Source organism: Sesamum indicum, linkage group LG10, assembly GCF_000512975.1.
Source record: "Sesamum indicum cultivar Zhongzhi No. 13 linkage group LG10, S_indicum_v1.0, whole genome shotgun sequence".
NCBI classification, from domain to species: Eukaryota; Viridiplantae; Streptophyta; class Magnoliopsida; order Lamiales; family Pedaliaceae; genus Sesamum; species Sesamum indicum.
In genome coordinates, this window is record NC_026154.1 from 9,196,591 (window position 1) to 9,214,219 (window position 17,629).

Below are 17,629 nucleotides of genomic sequence, written 5' to 3' on the forward strand. Positions count from 1 at the left end.
AGGAAGAAGCTTGGAATAGCGAGGTGCCAATATAATTTTTTTTTGTTTTTCTGGAAAGTGTTAAGACCCTTTTGACGGCAGAAGGAAGAAGAAGAGAAAATTACCTTAATATGCTGAAGTGTGATAATTCTGAAGAAGGAAAAGTGCCTTATATATCCTAACTTGCTGGATAGTCCCATCACCATTAGACTCGGGTTCCCAGCTAGCACGAACCCTCCAATCAGATTGCGTGTGAATGTTTCAGTCGGACATAGACTATTTTTCTCCCTTATATCTTGAAATCATTAATGACTATCCTTTTTTGCATATGAAAATTCAAATTCTCCTAGGTTCGCGTGCTCTAGTTCCTTTGAGTGGAAAGGTTGTCTAGCTGGACGAAGATGTTCAGGAGGCATAGTAGGATTCTCCACTGATTTACGTGGAAGTTATTTTATGTTTTTGCATGATATTCTACCTACTCTACTAGTCTAGCTCTACGATTCACACTCCTAGATGGGGGTGGGGGGGGGGGGGGGGGCATAATGATGCCCCTTAAGGCTTTTCGTAAGCCCACAAGTAAGGAATATCAACCCAGCTAACCAATCAGTTGGGAGGTAAGACCTATAAGATTATCTCCCTTTAATTGTACCAGACTGATAGATCTAAAAAACAAGCCTATTGTAGCCCGATATGTCATCATACACTTAGGCGAATACGTCATAATGTCACCCTAAAATATCTCCAAGTGGCTCTTAGTAGATTGAAGGCAAATGTGCTACGAGTCCACTAGTAACACATTCCTGGATATTCTTAGTTCATCCGGAGTATTGAAGTCAATTCAAGTCCAAATCGTGCACAAATTTTTTGATTTGTTAGTTGTTTGAAAGAGCTTTCAAATGGTAAATGACTCTCTATAATTGATCCCCATATTCTACTATATACATCCCTATAAATATAAGCCTTGTATAGTCATTTGGTAAAATTATTCATCTTCTCATACTTTCATTTGTTCTCTCAGTTTTCTTTCGCTTCTAGGTTGTTTTAAGCTCTCTTTTGCACTCCACAAGAATACATTATTATCATTTTACACCATTATTCTTACTTTGATTCAAGTTTTCTTTTATCGACACTGTTTTAAGCATTAGAGTGCTACTTTTTATTTTGCAAAGTTAGTCCCCATTTATCTTAGAATTTTTCGTAAAAGATTTTTCGACCCTTTTGGTATGGCTAAAATCTGATACACCATCAAAACTGTTTAATAATAGTAAATTAAATATTTTTCAAAATAATTTTTAAAATCAAAACTAATTAATCCTAAATTAAAATAATATTTTAAAAATAATTCTTTTTCCTAAATAAATTAATTTCAATTTTTACATAACCTAATTTTAGAAAAGAAAATTACAAATATAAACGAAACCTTATATTTATTTAAATTAAGTAAATTTGAAAAGCATGGATGGTACTTCTTAAGAAATAAACTAAAAAAATAAACAAGATTTAGAAATTAGATTGTTCTCTCTCATCTTTTTTCTATAGCTTTATGTCAAACGGTAGAATTTTGCTTGCCTAAAATTTCAAAGGCAAAATATCACTTTTGGTCCCACTAGATAGGGTCATTCTCACTTTTGGTCCCACGCTTTATATGTTCAACACTTGTAGTCCCAAAACTCTAATTTTTTAACACCTTTAGTCCCACTCCGTTAAAAACTGACGAAAATGGTCACGTGCCGTTAGTCAGCTAGTATGGTCCATGGTCAACGACAAAATATCACTTTTGGTCCCACTAGATAGGGTCATTCTCACTTTTGGTCCCACGCTTTACATATTCAACACTTATAGTTCCAAAACCCTAATAGAGAGTGGGACTGAGACATTCCAAGACAACAACGGCAAGTTCTCGGCGGTTCCTTGCAGTGAAGGCTTAATCTTCATCAAAAGCAACTCAACATCTGAAGCAGAGTGAGTGAGAGTGAGAAGAATGCAAATGCAGAGAGAGAGAAGTGATAGGAACACTGAGGGCGTCCAACAAGCAAAAGAAATTCAAGATCCAATGGATCAAGATTTAACATTTGGAAGTGAACCAATGACAAGAGAGAGGTTGAAGAGAATGCAAGAACTAATTCAAGCCCAATCCAACTTAGTCTTGCTAATGGGAACAAGTCACAATCGGAGGCCCAACATGTGAGCTTAATTTCATTAATTCAAGCCCAAGGAAGCCCACAATAGGAGCCCAACTCGTCCAAGTGCAGCCATGTGGTCAAAGGAGACCTTTCAACTATATTCAAAGTGCATTTATACGCCAATTTTTGGATTTCCATGGTCATGCATGGATTTTACTCATTTTTTTACCAAGAATGAGTAGTTTTTAGTAATTTTTGACCAAGTATTGAATGTACGTCCACCAAGTAATCACTTGGGGATATGAAAGGTTAATTTGGAAGTGTTTTAGGCCTATAAAAGGCACATACCAGCCATGCATGCGGGATACAATCGAAATAGTCAAGAATTAATCTAAGTTTATAAAATGTTGAGTGTTCTCTTATTTTAGAGAGTCATATACTTGTTTTAGCTTTGGTGAAACATTTGCTTTGTCAATTTAGTCTATTAGATTGGTGATTCAAATTCACAAAGCCCCCAATTCGTGCTCGACCTAAATGTGTCATTGTGTGGATTTGTTTACTCGTGCTCGTGGTTGGTTGAATGTTCTAAATAGTAGGTCACGTTCATATAACGTGGTTGGCTATTTACATTCCTAAGGTCACGGACCACTTTATCCATTTCTAGTCTATGCCGTATAGATCGGGCCACCTATGGTCGATACCATATCATGTGGTATCAAAGCCTAAGTTGATACGGTAGGATTTCTTTCTTTCGTTTGATTTACCTTGAATCTATCGTCTACCACCACAATATTTCGTACCTTCCCCCCCTCCGATTGTTATAAAAAAAAATCAAAAAGAAAAGCTCAAAAAAAAGGGAGAGCAACCTAAAAAGACAAAAACAAAAAAAAAACAAATAAAACAAAAAAAAATTCGTTCATCACTTTACTTTGCTATTATCTTTATAAGCCAATTAGTCTTCATTTTCCTAGTTGTATCAAACTTCTTTAGACCATTCTCTAGCTACGAGTGAGTGTGAAGCGTCCACATACACATACTTGGTTGAGAAAAGAATTGACATTTATTTTTGAGTCACTAGATAAAGCATTGAGTTTCACAGGAGCTTAGATTAGAGAGTGTTGAATGAACTGAAACTATCATTGAGGACCAAAAGTGTGAGCCTATTAAGTGAGGAGTGAAACACGAGGGAAAAAATAAAGAGAGAAAAAAAGAGCGTGGCAAGAATTTGGTGAGGCTTCTATAAAAATATTTATATATATTTTACTAAATGGCAGAAAATCGAGATAAATGAGTTGTTCAAGCAAGTGATAACAACAACTCGGGACAAACGATACAAGGTGGGGTCGATGCATTCCATATGCAAGCCTTAGTGAGCCACTTCGAGAAGTTGCTTGATCGTAAAGCAGAAGGACTTCATGACTTGTTGGCAGCCGTTTTTGGTTTGTATAGCATCAGATTTTTTGCTTGTATTGGCAAGAAAAATTTGTGAAGTTTCAAGGAGCAAAATATTGCTAGGTATTGTAAGAAGATTTTTGTCACATTTTGGTTTGTTTGTGGTAGTATTTGGCAGATTTTATTAATGATTAAAACCAGTGCATTTGAATATATTTCTTATTTTTTTGGCCTATGAAAAAAAAGATGAGAATGTTGTGTGGTGTTTGTGGGTTGTTTAGATATAGCAAAAAAATATATTTTTGGCGCCATTATTTCCCTCCAAACACTGTACACAAGCATTGCAGTCTGTTTTCAGCGCCAATTCTGTCAGTTTTTAACAGAGTGGGACTAAAGGTGTTAAAAAATTAGGATTTTGGGACTACAAGTGTTGAACACGTAAAGTGTGGGACCAAAAGTGAGAATGACCCTATCTAATGGGACCAAAAGTGATATTTTGCCAATTTCAAATATCCCCATTCCATAATAAATTCACCATTTTTAAATAAATTTTCCCAAAAATAATCTCACCTATTTATCAAATACAATCAAAACGATCCCTAATGCGTAGCTAAAAGTCATCGTATAAAACTTTGAATATTGTTTTTAAAATGAACAATCCAATTTTTTGTAATTTTGTTTTAACTATTGCTTTGTATGTTTCTTGAAAAATAAAAAAATTTTATATAACATTTTTTAAATGTTTTTGAAAAAATTTCAATATCTATTGATCCGAAGCATAACCCAAACGAAAAATCCTTTGGACTGCCTTCTTTCGGCAAAGAAAAGGGAGAATATTACGTTGAAGGAGGAATCAGTTCGTCCTACAAAGGCAGTTGGCCATGACCTCCATTTCCCGCCCCATTAATCTCACTTCCTCCAACCTTTCCTCTTTCCTCCCCATCATTTCCTCAAAACCCACCAGCCCACGAACCCACATCCAGTGCAAGAATGATGAGAAGAGTAATTTGGACCAAAGGAAGCCCAAACAACCCATGAATAATCCCTCCAGGCATACAAGAAAAAAGCATTCCTATGGAACCTCCAGGAGGTCTGTTATCAAGAAAAGCTTTACACAGGAGCAGGTCGAGTTCACGGCTCCGTTTCCCAGTGACCCGGTTGTTGGGATTATTGGAGGTGGGATGTCTGGTCTTATGTGTGCTCTTTATTTGGAGAAGAGGGGCATTAAGTCCACTGTGTTTGACACGGTTCGTTACACGCTCTCTTGGACCTGTTCTTACATTTGTGGATTCTGTTGATGCTAATTTCTTCTTATTTAACGATTTTGAATGGGAAAATGATTAAAATTGGCTTGTCGAATTTGACATCAGTCTCGTGCCTAGGCTCTTCCATTTGCAATGCTGAGTCTATAATGTGTAAATTTGGGAAACAAGTCGTATTGCTGCTGTTGATGAGTTCAGTTGGCCATTTGAATGTTGGGAGCGGCTGTTGCTGAAGGAGTGTTGACTTTTGTTAGTGAATTCAATGTGTGAATTAGTAGCATCAAATTCATTTATAATAATGTCACGAGTACACTGCTTTTGACTCAACTATCTGGACTACTAGGATTGGGAAGTTTACAGAACAAGAGTCAAAGAAACCGAAGGAAAAACAAAAGAAGTATATAGCTGAGTTGAATGGTGGGAAATAAAAGAACTTGAAAGTTGCATTGCTGACATTGAACAAGAAGACATGATAGCGTTAAGTGCAACTAAAGTTTGATATAGAAATTGAGAGCATTTAGAGGTTCATTTGGTTTTGAGTTGTTATTGGGAGATGTCGTCCTTGCGTCTCTTGAACTTCCACTTGTAGAATATTTGGTACCGAAACCCAATATTTTGTACATGTGAATAATATCTATAGCTCTTTTGCACTTGGAAATGTTCAGTATCTCTTCTCTCAGTGAACTGGTTCTTATATTCGCGACAAGCTTATTACCATTCCAGGATGTCTGACTCGTTCACAGTTGACTGATTTTATCTGTAGCTTTGTATGGCTTGCTAGAAGCCTCCATGCTAATCTAAAGATTCTCCAGCAGTTGTATGCCGTAACTCTTATCCTGTTTGTAGATAGGTATATTCTCTCCATGATTATGAAGATCTCTAATTTAGTTACAATTCAAGTCTTCTTCATAACTGCCTTTCAGAAGGGCCTATTCTTATGGAAGATGATCCTTCACCTAATGAAGCTCTCCTACAAACTACTCATCTGTCAGCAGGCACCTTCATTGACAGACTTCTGCAGATTGTGTGCTAATCTGAAAATAAGAAGACAGGTTTTTGGAAAAACTTGTTATTTTAAATGAAATAACCATAAAGGTTAAGCCATGACTTAGATGTTGGTAGAGGGCATAAAATTCCTAGTAGGTGGCTGTTGGATCTATGATTTACTTAAGTATCCTAATTGCAAGTCATTAAACATTGTTCAGGGGCCTCTCATGATTGTTAAATGCACTTCCCCAGTGTTCCCACTCTCTTCTTGGGGATGGTATTAGGCTCTTGGAAAGGTGTAGGGTTGATCAATTGTTTGAACTGGCATTCCCTTTTTTGGATCTTGAGAAACGTTCTGTGTGGACTCCGCATTCCATGTTGGGTTGTTGGCATGATCTTGATAATTTTTGTATCCGAGAGATAAAGAGTCCTAATAGCAGTCAATCCCCATTTCTGAGCATGTTCTTTCCATTAGCTGGATTCACTTCTCTGTTTGCTTGATTTGGTACTTCCCACTGTGGTAACATGTATTCTATAATCTTAAATTCCTTATTGACTTATTTGTATTATCATCAGTGTGAAGCCTTTACCTATCCTTCATGCTCTAGTCCGAACTGTTATGGATTAAGTTTTTTCTTAAAAGCAATTATGCCCGAGCAGAATTGGTCCATTAAATATAACAAAAGGCTTATGGTAGTGCTAACTAGAGACAAACATTCTTCACTAAGTTACGAAGAAGTGGTTGAGCATGTGCCTCTAGAGAAAGATGAAAATGTGAAAATTGTGCGGGACATGGAGCTCAATTGTGTATATAAGATCATATGGTGTGTTTATGTAGATCCAAGACTTCGCGCCTCTACGCTTTCCCTTCTTTCACTCCGGGCCTGAAAATACGCTTTGACTCACAGTGATGGTCAGGTCATGAATAGCCTGCAAGACTAATGTAGAGTACATGAAACTCCTCATAATCATGATTAAGTTGAGGAATATTGTGTTGGTTGCTACAGCAGAACCTTTCCCAAACTTGAAAATTGAACTCATTTCCACTGAACAAAGCTTAATGTTTGGATACAATTTTTGTTCATTTCAGAAATCTACAAAAACATTTCTGAAAAACAAATGCTAAGTTTCCAGATGTTTTCTGGAAATTCTTGGATGGTTTTGTTGTAGATGGCCTAGAAAAATTTTGTGTTGGAGTTGTATTTCAAAATGCGGTTAATGTTTAGATTTGTTTTCGGTTGTTTTTGGAAAATACTTTTAATTGATTGATGGTGTCACATCAAGCTTCTAATAATTGGAAGATAGATATATGTTTAGTTGATCTAATTATTTAAATGTAAAGATGATAATAAAAATAAATATTAAGTGGAATATATATTATAGATATGTGTATGTGTGTTTAGTAGGTAATGATTAGGAGTTGCACAATACTTTTTGGAGAAGATATTTAAAAAATGTGCAATATATTTGGGTTTGTTTTTAAGTTAAAAAACAACTACAAAATGAAACCAAACATACCAAAACAAGCATATCCACTTGTTTAAACATCTTTTCCAATCTTTGAACCCCTTTCTGCAAATACTTTCAAAAATCTCAAGCATTAGTATATGTACATGAAGATATGTGTACAGATATTCTAGTTATTATATATTTTTATACATAAAAATTAAAGACATATTTACATCTTCTAATCATTAAAATGTTTGATGATGCCACGAATCAATTGAATATATTATTCAAAATTAACTAAATCACAAATCAATCACTAACACGTGCTCCAAATCTTTGTAAAATACCCTTTGTCAGAACAACGAACATGAACACATCCAGAAAGCCTTCCAAACACAGCCACAAACTTCTGACCCTTCTTTGAAAGACACTAAACAATCTTCAGTAAGTTGATTTTACTCATTGAACCAGGTGATAAATAATGTAGATGAATGCCATGTGAATATAATGTTGTTTCTGTACATTTGGCTGACCTATCTCTATGATCTCATGGAAGTGCCACTTTTGGAGTTCAACGAGCTTGATGACTTCAGAGGTTGAGATCTTACACTATTTTGGTGAAGCTGATGTATTGTTGGAGTTGGCATAAACAACTTTTTCACCCATTGTAAACTCTGCATGGAAGTGTAGATGCCATGAAGGGATGTGGCTCAAAGCTCTATACCCATTTTCCCTAATCCTTTTGTTTTGGAGTTGGTAGAAGTCAACAAATAGGACTGTAGAGATAAGGCCATATCACCTAGCTACATGAAACTGTTTGTAATATCAACTTGGACAGGCGAACAGATGAGTATATCAAGTGGAATGGGAGTCTTAATTAAAAATTTCTCCAATGTTTTGTTGGCTAGTCTCCTATACAGCGAAAATAAACTGGGGAACTAAGAAATGGTCCCAGAAGTTCATTTTGAAGCTCCATGCACTATCTTTAAAAATTAGAGTATACTCAGTATAGGTACCCAATTATGTGATCTATGAATCATATCCTGAAGAAAGGCATTTGGTTAGTGCTTTAATTGGTAAATTTGGGTAATGCAGAACAACATGGTGATTGAACATTAACGTGACAGCAAATGGGGGTATTGAGCAAGATGTAGAAACCACTTGGGGGAATTTTCCATTTTTAGAAGACTGGGCATTCTGTTTTCTTTTCATTCCTTTGTTATAGAATTGAAATGGGGAAATTGGGATAACATTTGTAGAGCATTATCTAATTTTTCTTGAGTGGAATTGTTCTTTGAGGATGAGAAGTTGCAGTTAGTTGCTTTTAATAGAAACAACGCATCAGAACATTGGAGATAAGTTCATTAATAACTGTTTTTGATTGCTTTTATGGACACTCCAAATTGTGATACTTGTGTTATTTTGGTTTATATTTTTGTAATGAGATGGGGATAAGTATGACGGAATAGATTGTTGATGTAAAGTCACTACAATGATCCAGAAAACTGACTTCTTCAGGCTAATTAAAGCAGTTTTACTTTCTTACCGCAGCTTCTGGAAAGGTTTTAAATAGAAGCTTTTACTAGAATATGATGTGTACTTATGCCAGATCAAGGGATTAGGCTTTGAAAATTCAGCAACTTGGCTTAGTGAAAGGCAGACATGTATTAGAAGCTTGACTCCTGCTGGCACTATACTGCATCAGGATAGCTTGTTTAGGCTGAATTGTTGCTTGTGGAAATAATCCAAGAGCACTGAAAACTTTTCAAACTGCACAATGCTTCGTACAGAGCATACAATGTTTGGTTTCTTTGACAGGCTTTGACATAAGGTTATTACTTTAAGAAAGTGGGTCAGGAAGGGTAAATGGAATTACTTTAATTTTGTTTATGTTTTATATTTTTCCATGACCCCATGGAAAGTAAATATACATATGAGTAAGATAGTGATTTATTTCAGATTCATTTAATCTCATGAGGCTCTATGGAAGGTGAATTTTCTTGTCTAAACCATTTTTCTTCTGATGTCAGGAAATAATGTTGGAAAGCATCTTAAGAATCTGTGTACAGTTTGAAAATCAATTTACAAGAGCTTCTTAAATAACTGAAATAGCCTCTGTCTTAAATAGATGGAAGCAAGTGCTCATGTATTACTATGTAATGGTGGATAACTTGTTTTTTCTTTATATTGGAGAAAGGTCTTTTATTTGTTCCAATTTGTCAAATTTATCCTTGATTATGACTTTACTAACTGTAATATTATAATCACGGATAAATCTTCAATATAATTTGATCTGGAGTTTTCTTAAGGATTGAACTCAAATACTAGTACATGATGAACTCAAAACAATTTATTCTGCTTTTCGCATTAGGGAATTCACGGATTAGGAGGAAGAATGGGAACTAGAATAATTGATCCTCAGCCCTTAATATTTGACCATGCTGCCCAGTTCTTCACAGTTACTGACCCTAATTTGGCTGAGCTGGTTGACCTCTGGTCCAAGAAGGGTCTTGTTCGTCAGTGGCATGGTGAAATTGGAGAGCTTGAAGCTGGTGGGCATTTTGTTCCATTTCCTCCTTCACCTCCAAGATATATTGGTGTTAATGGAATGCGTCCTCTTGCTGAATCCATACTGTCTGAGGTCAATTTCTACAGCTCATAATTTTTATGGAAAACATCCAGCTATGTGTTTATATATGTTGGCTGAACAAGTAATAACTGTCCTCTTTTATGACCTTATATGTGTTTTTGATGGACAACTACTAGATAATGGAAAAGGTATTCTGAAGGCAAATTAGAATTACATTATAGGGAGTTCACATTTTTGTCAAAACATCAAATCTAAAAGTGATGCTTTTGCTGTGTCATCAGCTTTTTGGATGTTTTGTTTCTTGCCTCTTTAAGAATTCTTTTCCTCTTTCACTTTTTCTTTTGTTAAAAAAAAACGTACCCTAGTGGGTGTGGGTATATGTAATTGTAGAAAATTTTCAACCCTTCGCTTGAAAGAGTAGATGTTATGCCTGAAAAAGCTTTTACTTTCAGAGTACCATTTCTATCAGTTGCTTATATTTTTTACTAAAGCATTTTATTGCATAAGAGCCCAAACATCTTTACTCTGCACTTTTTTATGTTATTGGTTGGATTATAATTTGAAAGTTGGTTGAGCTCCTAGTTTGACCTACTTTATAATGTATTAGTGTCCTCATGTCTGTTGATATGTGCTTTATTATATGGTAGAAATTGACATGCGCAGACTTCTATGGTGAATGTGGTGCGCCCTTGCTGGATTAGTAAATTGGAGCCATATAATGGGAAGTGGTACTTGAGTGAGAAGGGGAAGCCCTGTGGACATTTTGATGCAATTGTTATTGCCCATAATGGTATGCACCTCCTTCAGGCTGTTTGATGATTTAGTTTGCATGTCTTAGCATAAGGACATTGATTCTCGTAATCTTTCTGGAAATTTTACTTTTTAGAATATATATAAGTATATGAATCTATTGTTTTTGATATATTTAAGAAGGCAGCTATGAATCTCTTGAATAAACATTACCTTCCATGTTATAAGTAATTTATGGAACTACTTAATTTTCATAGTGCATGAAAATCCTCCATCCCCAAAGACTACTTATTTTGATCAAGTATGAGAATGGTTATGTTTGGTAAGGCCCATGATCACCAAAGTATGCTTTCAATCTTTTGAACAATTTTAGTGGATACTTTCAGTTAAACATTTATACTCAGTGGTTTATTTAAGTGATTTTACTGTGGAAGGCTAGGATGAATTTCAGCATCAGTAAGGCAATATTGAAAATTTAGAAATCAAAGCAATCAGTAAATCTGTATCAGAAAACCTCATCTTAATCTGACTAGTCTCCAAGTCCAGAGTCTCCGTGCTGATGCCAGTCATGCATCTATTTGGTATAAAACAATGGCTGCTCATGGCTTTCTCTTTATGCTTTCAATCAACTGTTGATGGATGTTGCGTGAAATAGAAATTCGATAATAACTCATCCTGCATCCTTCATGCAGAGCCTGTTTTATCCCTACTGGAGTTTAGTGAAATAACAAATAGTCATTGCTGTGTATTCTACTTATTGTATCCTAGATCATTACTATGGTTTAATCAGTCGTACCTTTTGCTTCACGACTTATTTTTGGAGCTTTTACATGGATAACAGTTCCTGAATAAAGAAAAAAGATCTGTGTTGTACATGCTATCTTATTATATGCCACACCAGGAAAATGTGCAAATCGATTGCTTGCATCATCAGGGTTACCACTAATTGCTAGACAAATGAAGGTACTTTGACTCACTTCCTGGTTCTACTAACCTTAATAGCTTCTTCATTTGTCTATTTCTGTAAACATTTACCATCTCATGTATACAGAGGCTTCACTTGAGTTCTATATGGGCTCTTCTGGCAGCATTTGAGGATCCTCTTCCCATGACATCCATAGAGTCTGCAATCCCTTTTGAAGGAGCATTTGTTAAAGGAGTTGATTCTCTCTCATGGATGGCAAATAATACGGCGAAACTTTCTGGTTTGCAAAGCAACGGTCCTCAGTGTTGGACCTTTTTCAGCACAGCAGCTTTTGGGAAGCAGAATAAAGTCCCTCAGGTCAGTTATATAATTTGTCTCCATCACATCATATGTTTGTTACCTTGGGAAAAATCTTATCATTGTTTTGATCTTATCAAAGTGTAACTGAAGGTATTAAAAGGATTTCCTTTTCTGGTGGACAATGGAGTACTATATGTTGGTGGCAGTAGCGGAATTTATTAAATATGCCATAATTATGTCAATTAACCCACGAAGAACACAACTTTGTCAGGCTTCATTATGCACTCAGCACCTATGAATAAAAAACTTTTAGAATACTTGGATTTCTGACACAGAAGGCTACATCTTAAAGCTAATTTTACGAGTCTCTCCTTCCAAGTACATATTTCTTGAACCTATTACAAATGAAAAGACATAGTCCTTAAGAAACAGGGATAAATGCATTGCAAATCCCCTGATCTATAATCTATTTACACAAATTTTCCCTTCCCTGCCTTTTGCGTAATTTTGGCAGCCACAAAGTACCCCTACTTTGTGTAAAATTTTCGAAAAGTAGGATGGTTTGTGTAAATGATGTTGATGTTTCTCGTGGGTGTATTTGGGTGTATCTGGTGGTGGGTGGTGGTGGGTGTATATGTAATTTTCTAATAATGGGTGGTTTCTGTAAATAGACCATAGTTTAGTGGGTGTTAATGTAATTCTCCCTGATAAATATATGAACATCAATATGACAACTTTAACCTCTAATTGGTGGGATAACTCAATCTCTTACTTTTTGAAACTGTAATAGTTGGGTTGAAGCACAGCCATTTCTTGGCAAACATTTTTGTTAGATTCATGATGTTTATCTCAGGTGCTGGCAGCATGGCACAACTTTGAATTATTATTTAAAGCCATTCAGACGGAGAAAGAATTTTTGGATCTTAGATTTGGAGGGCTCATCTGGACCCAGTAAACCAGCAGATAAACTTCAAACATGAGCAGAAAACAGGGAATGTTAATTGTGTTTTAAAGCCAACAGACAAAGCATTATTTCCAAATTGGTCTATTAAGTATCGAAAGCTTAAAAATGAGTATAAATGGGATATGTAGAGCATATGAGCTTCTGAGTAGATCCATGTGTATAACTTTCTTATTCTTAGTTTGGTGTTTGTCAGGAAAGTGTTCCTTCTATTACAGCAGAAAAGGTGAAGGAAGCCATGCTTGAAGGTGTTGAGATTGCTTTAGGACTGCGAAAGGACTCACTTAAAAGACCATTCTACAGTCGATTACAGTTATGGTATGTAGGAACAAGCGCATATATTAGTTTTACATGCGTATAAGTTCATGAAATACGAATCAGCCTCTCATGCCCTTTTTCTTCTTTTTGCTTTTATTCCCTCCATCTGAGAATTAGAGCTCCCATTTGAATTGGCGACAAAAATTTAGACGAGTGAAAAAGTGAACTCTCCATAAAAGTAATAGTTGATAGATAGTGGTGTCACATCATTGTTATCTCTATCTTTACAGTTATGAGGAATGCATAACTTAAGACGGTTTTAGTTGTTCAACTTTTTTGTGATGACTAAAATAACCCTATTACAAGGTCTACGTGTAATTTGATATGACAATAAGCAATTTCCTAGATGTCATTCTATTAGACCTTTAATTGGAATCTAAATAAATCTAATCACTTAATGCAAAGTATTCATGCATTACAATGCTATCATATTATTTTTCCAACAGTAAGTAATTTAATTTCCAAACTGTTGGATTTTAATTGGATGCTAAATTAAGAACATAATTAGTTAACAATGGGGATGGTTATTCCATCTGAGTTTCATTTCTTAGAACGTGGTTCACCAATTTAGATTGTTGTCCAGAACTCGTTGAATAACATGATTAGAAAAATGAATATGAAATAAGGAGACTGTTGCTTGAAAATAAAATTACGAGTAGCTTGGCAGTGGTCATAAGTTAAATAATTTTAGTATATAGAGTAATTTTAGTGGTGATTTTCTCATAACAAATATAGAAATGAAAAAAATAAACTTTGTACAGAGAATGAATCATAATACTTGAAAGTTCTATAAGAGGGGAAAAGCAAAATCTATGTAAATATCAGCTTTTAACATAGAATAGAAGTTCAAAAATTCAATAGAACATAGGAAAAATCACAAGGTAGTTATTAGGGTAAATTTTGTTGAAAATTAATTTCTTAGTGATTTTTTGTTTTTGCCTTGTATATTTTTCTATCAGAAATAAGAGTATTGGATCATACTCTGATCATGACTTGATGCTTATGTACCTTTCAGCTTAAAGTCTTTTTTTTAACTATATTACTTAATGAATAACTTGTAGATATATATAAATATATATATGTACACATCACAAGTTTTTTTTTTTTTCCGAATAATACATATTTACACTATTATAAACATGAGAATGATGTAAAAAAATTCTTGAAATTTGTTATGCATATATTGTAGCATTACTTAATGAATACTGAATAGTCAAAAAGGAGGGCATAATTGGGCCTTTTTTTATTTTCAGGATTACTACTTAAATATTATTTTACATGTCCTTTATTTCCCAAATTCTTTTTTCAGAATTAGTACTATTTCTTCTTTGTATCACAAACCTTTGAATTAATTTAAATTTTCAAATAAAAATGAGAAGGTACATCTGAAAATAGAATTTCCATTTTGGGAACCTCAAACTGTTTTGCGACTCAGAACTGAAGTCGGAACAATAAATTTGTGGCTGGAGGGGTATCAAAGAAGAAAAATGGCTTTCCACTAGTAACAGTTTATTCAGATACAGGTACCCTTACTAGATTTATGTAGTGATTAGATTAGATTTTTTTTACTTACCTTCTTCATGTTTACGTGATTTTTAAAGTGATTCTTGAATTCTAACATTAATTATTCTGAGATGAAAACATGTTTGATCTGAATATACTCTCATGCAATGTGTTCCTTCAAATGCAGATTTTCTGTTTTTTTTAGTTGTTGCAATAGCTTGAATGAATTGTTTTACAACCTACAGGGGTGCAGCTCTTCCCACTAATTCACCTGGCATTCCCTGCATATTCGATTCTCGTGGAAGAGCTGGCATATGTGGTGATTGGCTGTTGGGATCGAGCTTAGAAGCTGCAGCCTTAAGTGGCATGGCTCTCGCTAATCATGCAAGTGCTCTAGTTTTTTCTCTCTTCTGCTTGTGGGTTTCTGCATATGAAATTTGATACTAATGTTAGTGCTAGAGAAAACTTGAATTACTGTTCAAAGTCCTAATTTGAACTGAACCATGATGTTCGGCTAGGCACTGGTAAAGATGATTTGTTTGTAAAAGCATGAAAATATATCTGATTTAATAATATGAGACCAACATTATTGCTGTTTTCATGCAGATAGCTGATTACCTCCAAAGTGGTGGAACATGCCCAGATGAGTTTGCTGTTGGTTTGCACAATGAATTTCAACCACTTAAGGGACATGATATTGGACAGTTTCCTGGATTGGATTCTGAAGGACAGATAAACAAGGCTTATGATATACAGCTTACCATGTGAATCTGCATCCAGCTATAAACAACTTTTGCAACTGCTCAGTAAGTTTTTGTTTGTATATTGTTCTTGTGAGTTAATGTTATTCTCTCTTCTCCTCTGAAAAACTAAACCAAAAGAAACTTTGTTTATGAAGTCCTATCTAATACAACTTCTGATCTGTCTTACATTCTTTCCGCAGCACAATTAGTTTGTGCAAGATAGTCCAAGGATGCTTCATGTTAAAAATGTGAAATGAGACAACAGTGTTAAAGGTGTTCCCACCGTCGCTTCAGTTTCATCAGAAAAAACATTTAAGCAAATATATTTATGCTGATATGGTTTTCTTCCTCGTGGACTTCTGTTAAGGTACTACTCTCCACATAAACTCTGCTTGTCGTTATGTATCCCTTTATTTGCTATGCGACAATAGGTGCTTATTGTTCTGGTGCCTCTCCATATACAGGCAAAACAGAACATTCGATCTATGAGCGTGCTGCCTTCTGAGTTCCATGTTAAACTATTTCCAAGTTGCTAAAAGCGTTTATTACTTACACCTGTGAGCCCATTCTGAGGAGAGCTAGTAAGTCAATTTTATTAGTGCCTTGATGGTACTTCACCTCGGCATGAAAAAGACATTAGTATTAGATTTGAATGACTATTGATCTCTTATTTGCTCCCAATGATGTAAGGCAAATGTTGTGGAGAGATTTACGCCCTGTACGAATAGCTCTTTATATATGTAGTGTCTCTTGCTTAATGATTTTCAATTGCACAATCAATTCAAACATAGTTAATTGTGCTGGTTAAATTCACTGGCATATTTGGTTCAAGCAAAACGCTCCTATCCAGCCTATGCTTTATTGTGGTGCCCCTCCTGACCTTCAGTGTTTATATTAATAGCAATTCTGGATTTATTCTGTGAGTTTATCTTTTTAATATGGCTATAATGATGTTTTTCTGTTGGCTTTGAGAGTCAGCATTTTCCCTTGCTCGGAATAATCTCCATACACTGTAACTTCGTGAGAAGATAAGCAAGTAGAAGAGCTGATCATCAGCCTATATTTTCTGTTGATATCTTTGGATAAGTAGCAGACAGCAGTACATTCTGCATTTGGTTACTTGTGTTACTGGAGAACTTTGATACTAAAGTTTCTAACCTCTATACTGAATAGCAGTTTGAGTATGAGGCTTGGACAGTGTGATTGAGACAGGGCACTCTTCTATTCTTTAAGGGAGTTAAGGATGCGACCTTGCCCAGAATAGGAAACAATAAAGTTGCAAACAAATATGTTGTTGCCAGTCAAATTTCATTCAACAATCACCTCATTTGAAAGTTTAAGTGAATAAAAAAAGAATTATTTAATATTAAATATCGTAAAACCTTACCTCTTCTTTACTTGTTGATGTGAAATGAACTCAAGTGCGTGGAGGAACACATAATTTCAGGAGCACAAACAATATAAATTTCATTCATAATCTATAATGTACATTGGTCTCTATTTTAAATACAAAGAAGAAGGCGATTGAAATAGAAATCAAACTAACTCGTGCACTAACTAACATCTATCACACATCAGCTCTAAGTGGCTGCCACATCAAGCCCAGTCGTCAACTAATAAAGGTGTGAAAGGAAAAACAAAAGAAAGAAAACGTAATTGAAGAAACACGCTTCTTCTTCGTTTGAAGCAGCACCAGCGTCTGTAATGTGCTCTGTTGCTTGCTGAGTCCGTTGCTGCACCAAGCTCAACCAGGGTGCCATTCACGTACAGTGGCAACACCCCCCACCCCCCCAAGTTGGACTTGGGAAATCCAAGAACAATCCCAACTTGCCCAATAAAGCAGAGGAGGAACTAGGAAGAAGCTTGGTGAATAAGTCCGCCAGTTGATCATGACTTCGAACAAAAACAGAAAGAAGAAGCCAGCTTTGTAGCAATTACGCACGATGTGACAATCAATATCAAGGTGTTTTTTCTGCTCATGAAACACCGAGTTAGCCATTATATGAATAGCGACATGATTGCCGCAATGAAAAGGAGTGGGACCTTATAAACTAACACCAAAATCACGAAGGAGGTAAGAAATCCATTGCAATTCGCAGGTAGTCGCAGCCATACTGCGGTATTCTACTTTTGCAGATGAGCGAGAGACTGTACATTGCTTGTTGGTTTTCCATGAGATAAGTGCTAGTCCAAGGAAGATGGCAAAACCTATGCCAAGGCATCCTTTCAGATATCGAACCAAATGTAAAGCAACATGCCGATGGGAACGACAAGGACGTTGCAAGAATTGACTCAATTGCTAGACACCATGGGAGATGTTAGGCCGTGTGAAATAGAGGTACAACAA

At 35.5% G+C, this 17,629-nt stretch overlaps 1 protein-coding gene across 1 annotated transcript; it reads left to right on the plus strand.

Annotated features, from left to right (window-relative positions):
* Positions 4,277–16,043, plus strand: LOC105172267 (renalase). Its single transcript, XM_011093643.2, has 10 exons — positions 4,277–4,741; positions 9,564–9,833; positions 10,446–10,572; positions 11,434–11,495; positions 11,584–11,814; positions 12,915–13,036; positions 14,785–14,923; positions 15,146–15,345; positions 15,483–15,649; positions 15,747–16,043. The coding sequence occupies exons 1-8, from the start codon at positions 4,376–4,378 to the stop codon at positions 15,305–15,307; spliced, it is 1,479 nt and encodes a 492-aa protein (XP_011091945.1). The 5' UTR covers positions 4,277–4,375; the 3' UTR covers positions 15,308–15,345; positions 15,483–15,649; positions 15,747–16,043.

Bases quoted from the DNA above. Each gene is read 5' to 3' on its own strand.
- LOC105172267 (XM_011093643.2), top strand. From the start codon at position 4,376: ATGACCTCCATTTCCCGCCCCATTAATCTCACTTCCTCCAACCTTTCC. The intron at 4,742-9,563 runs GTTCGTTACACG...TTTTCGCATTAG, and splicing joins AGTCCACTGTGTTTGACACG to GGAATTCACGGATTAGGAGG. The intron at 11,815-12,914 runs GTCAGTTATATA...GGTGTTTGTCAG, and splicing joins AGCAGAATAAAGTCCCTCAG to GAAAGTGTTCCTTCTATTAC.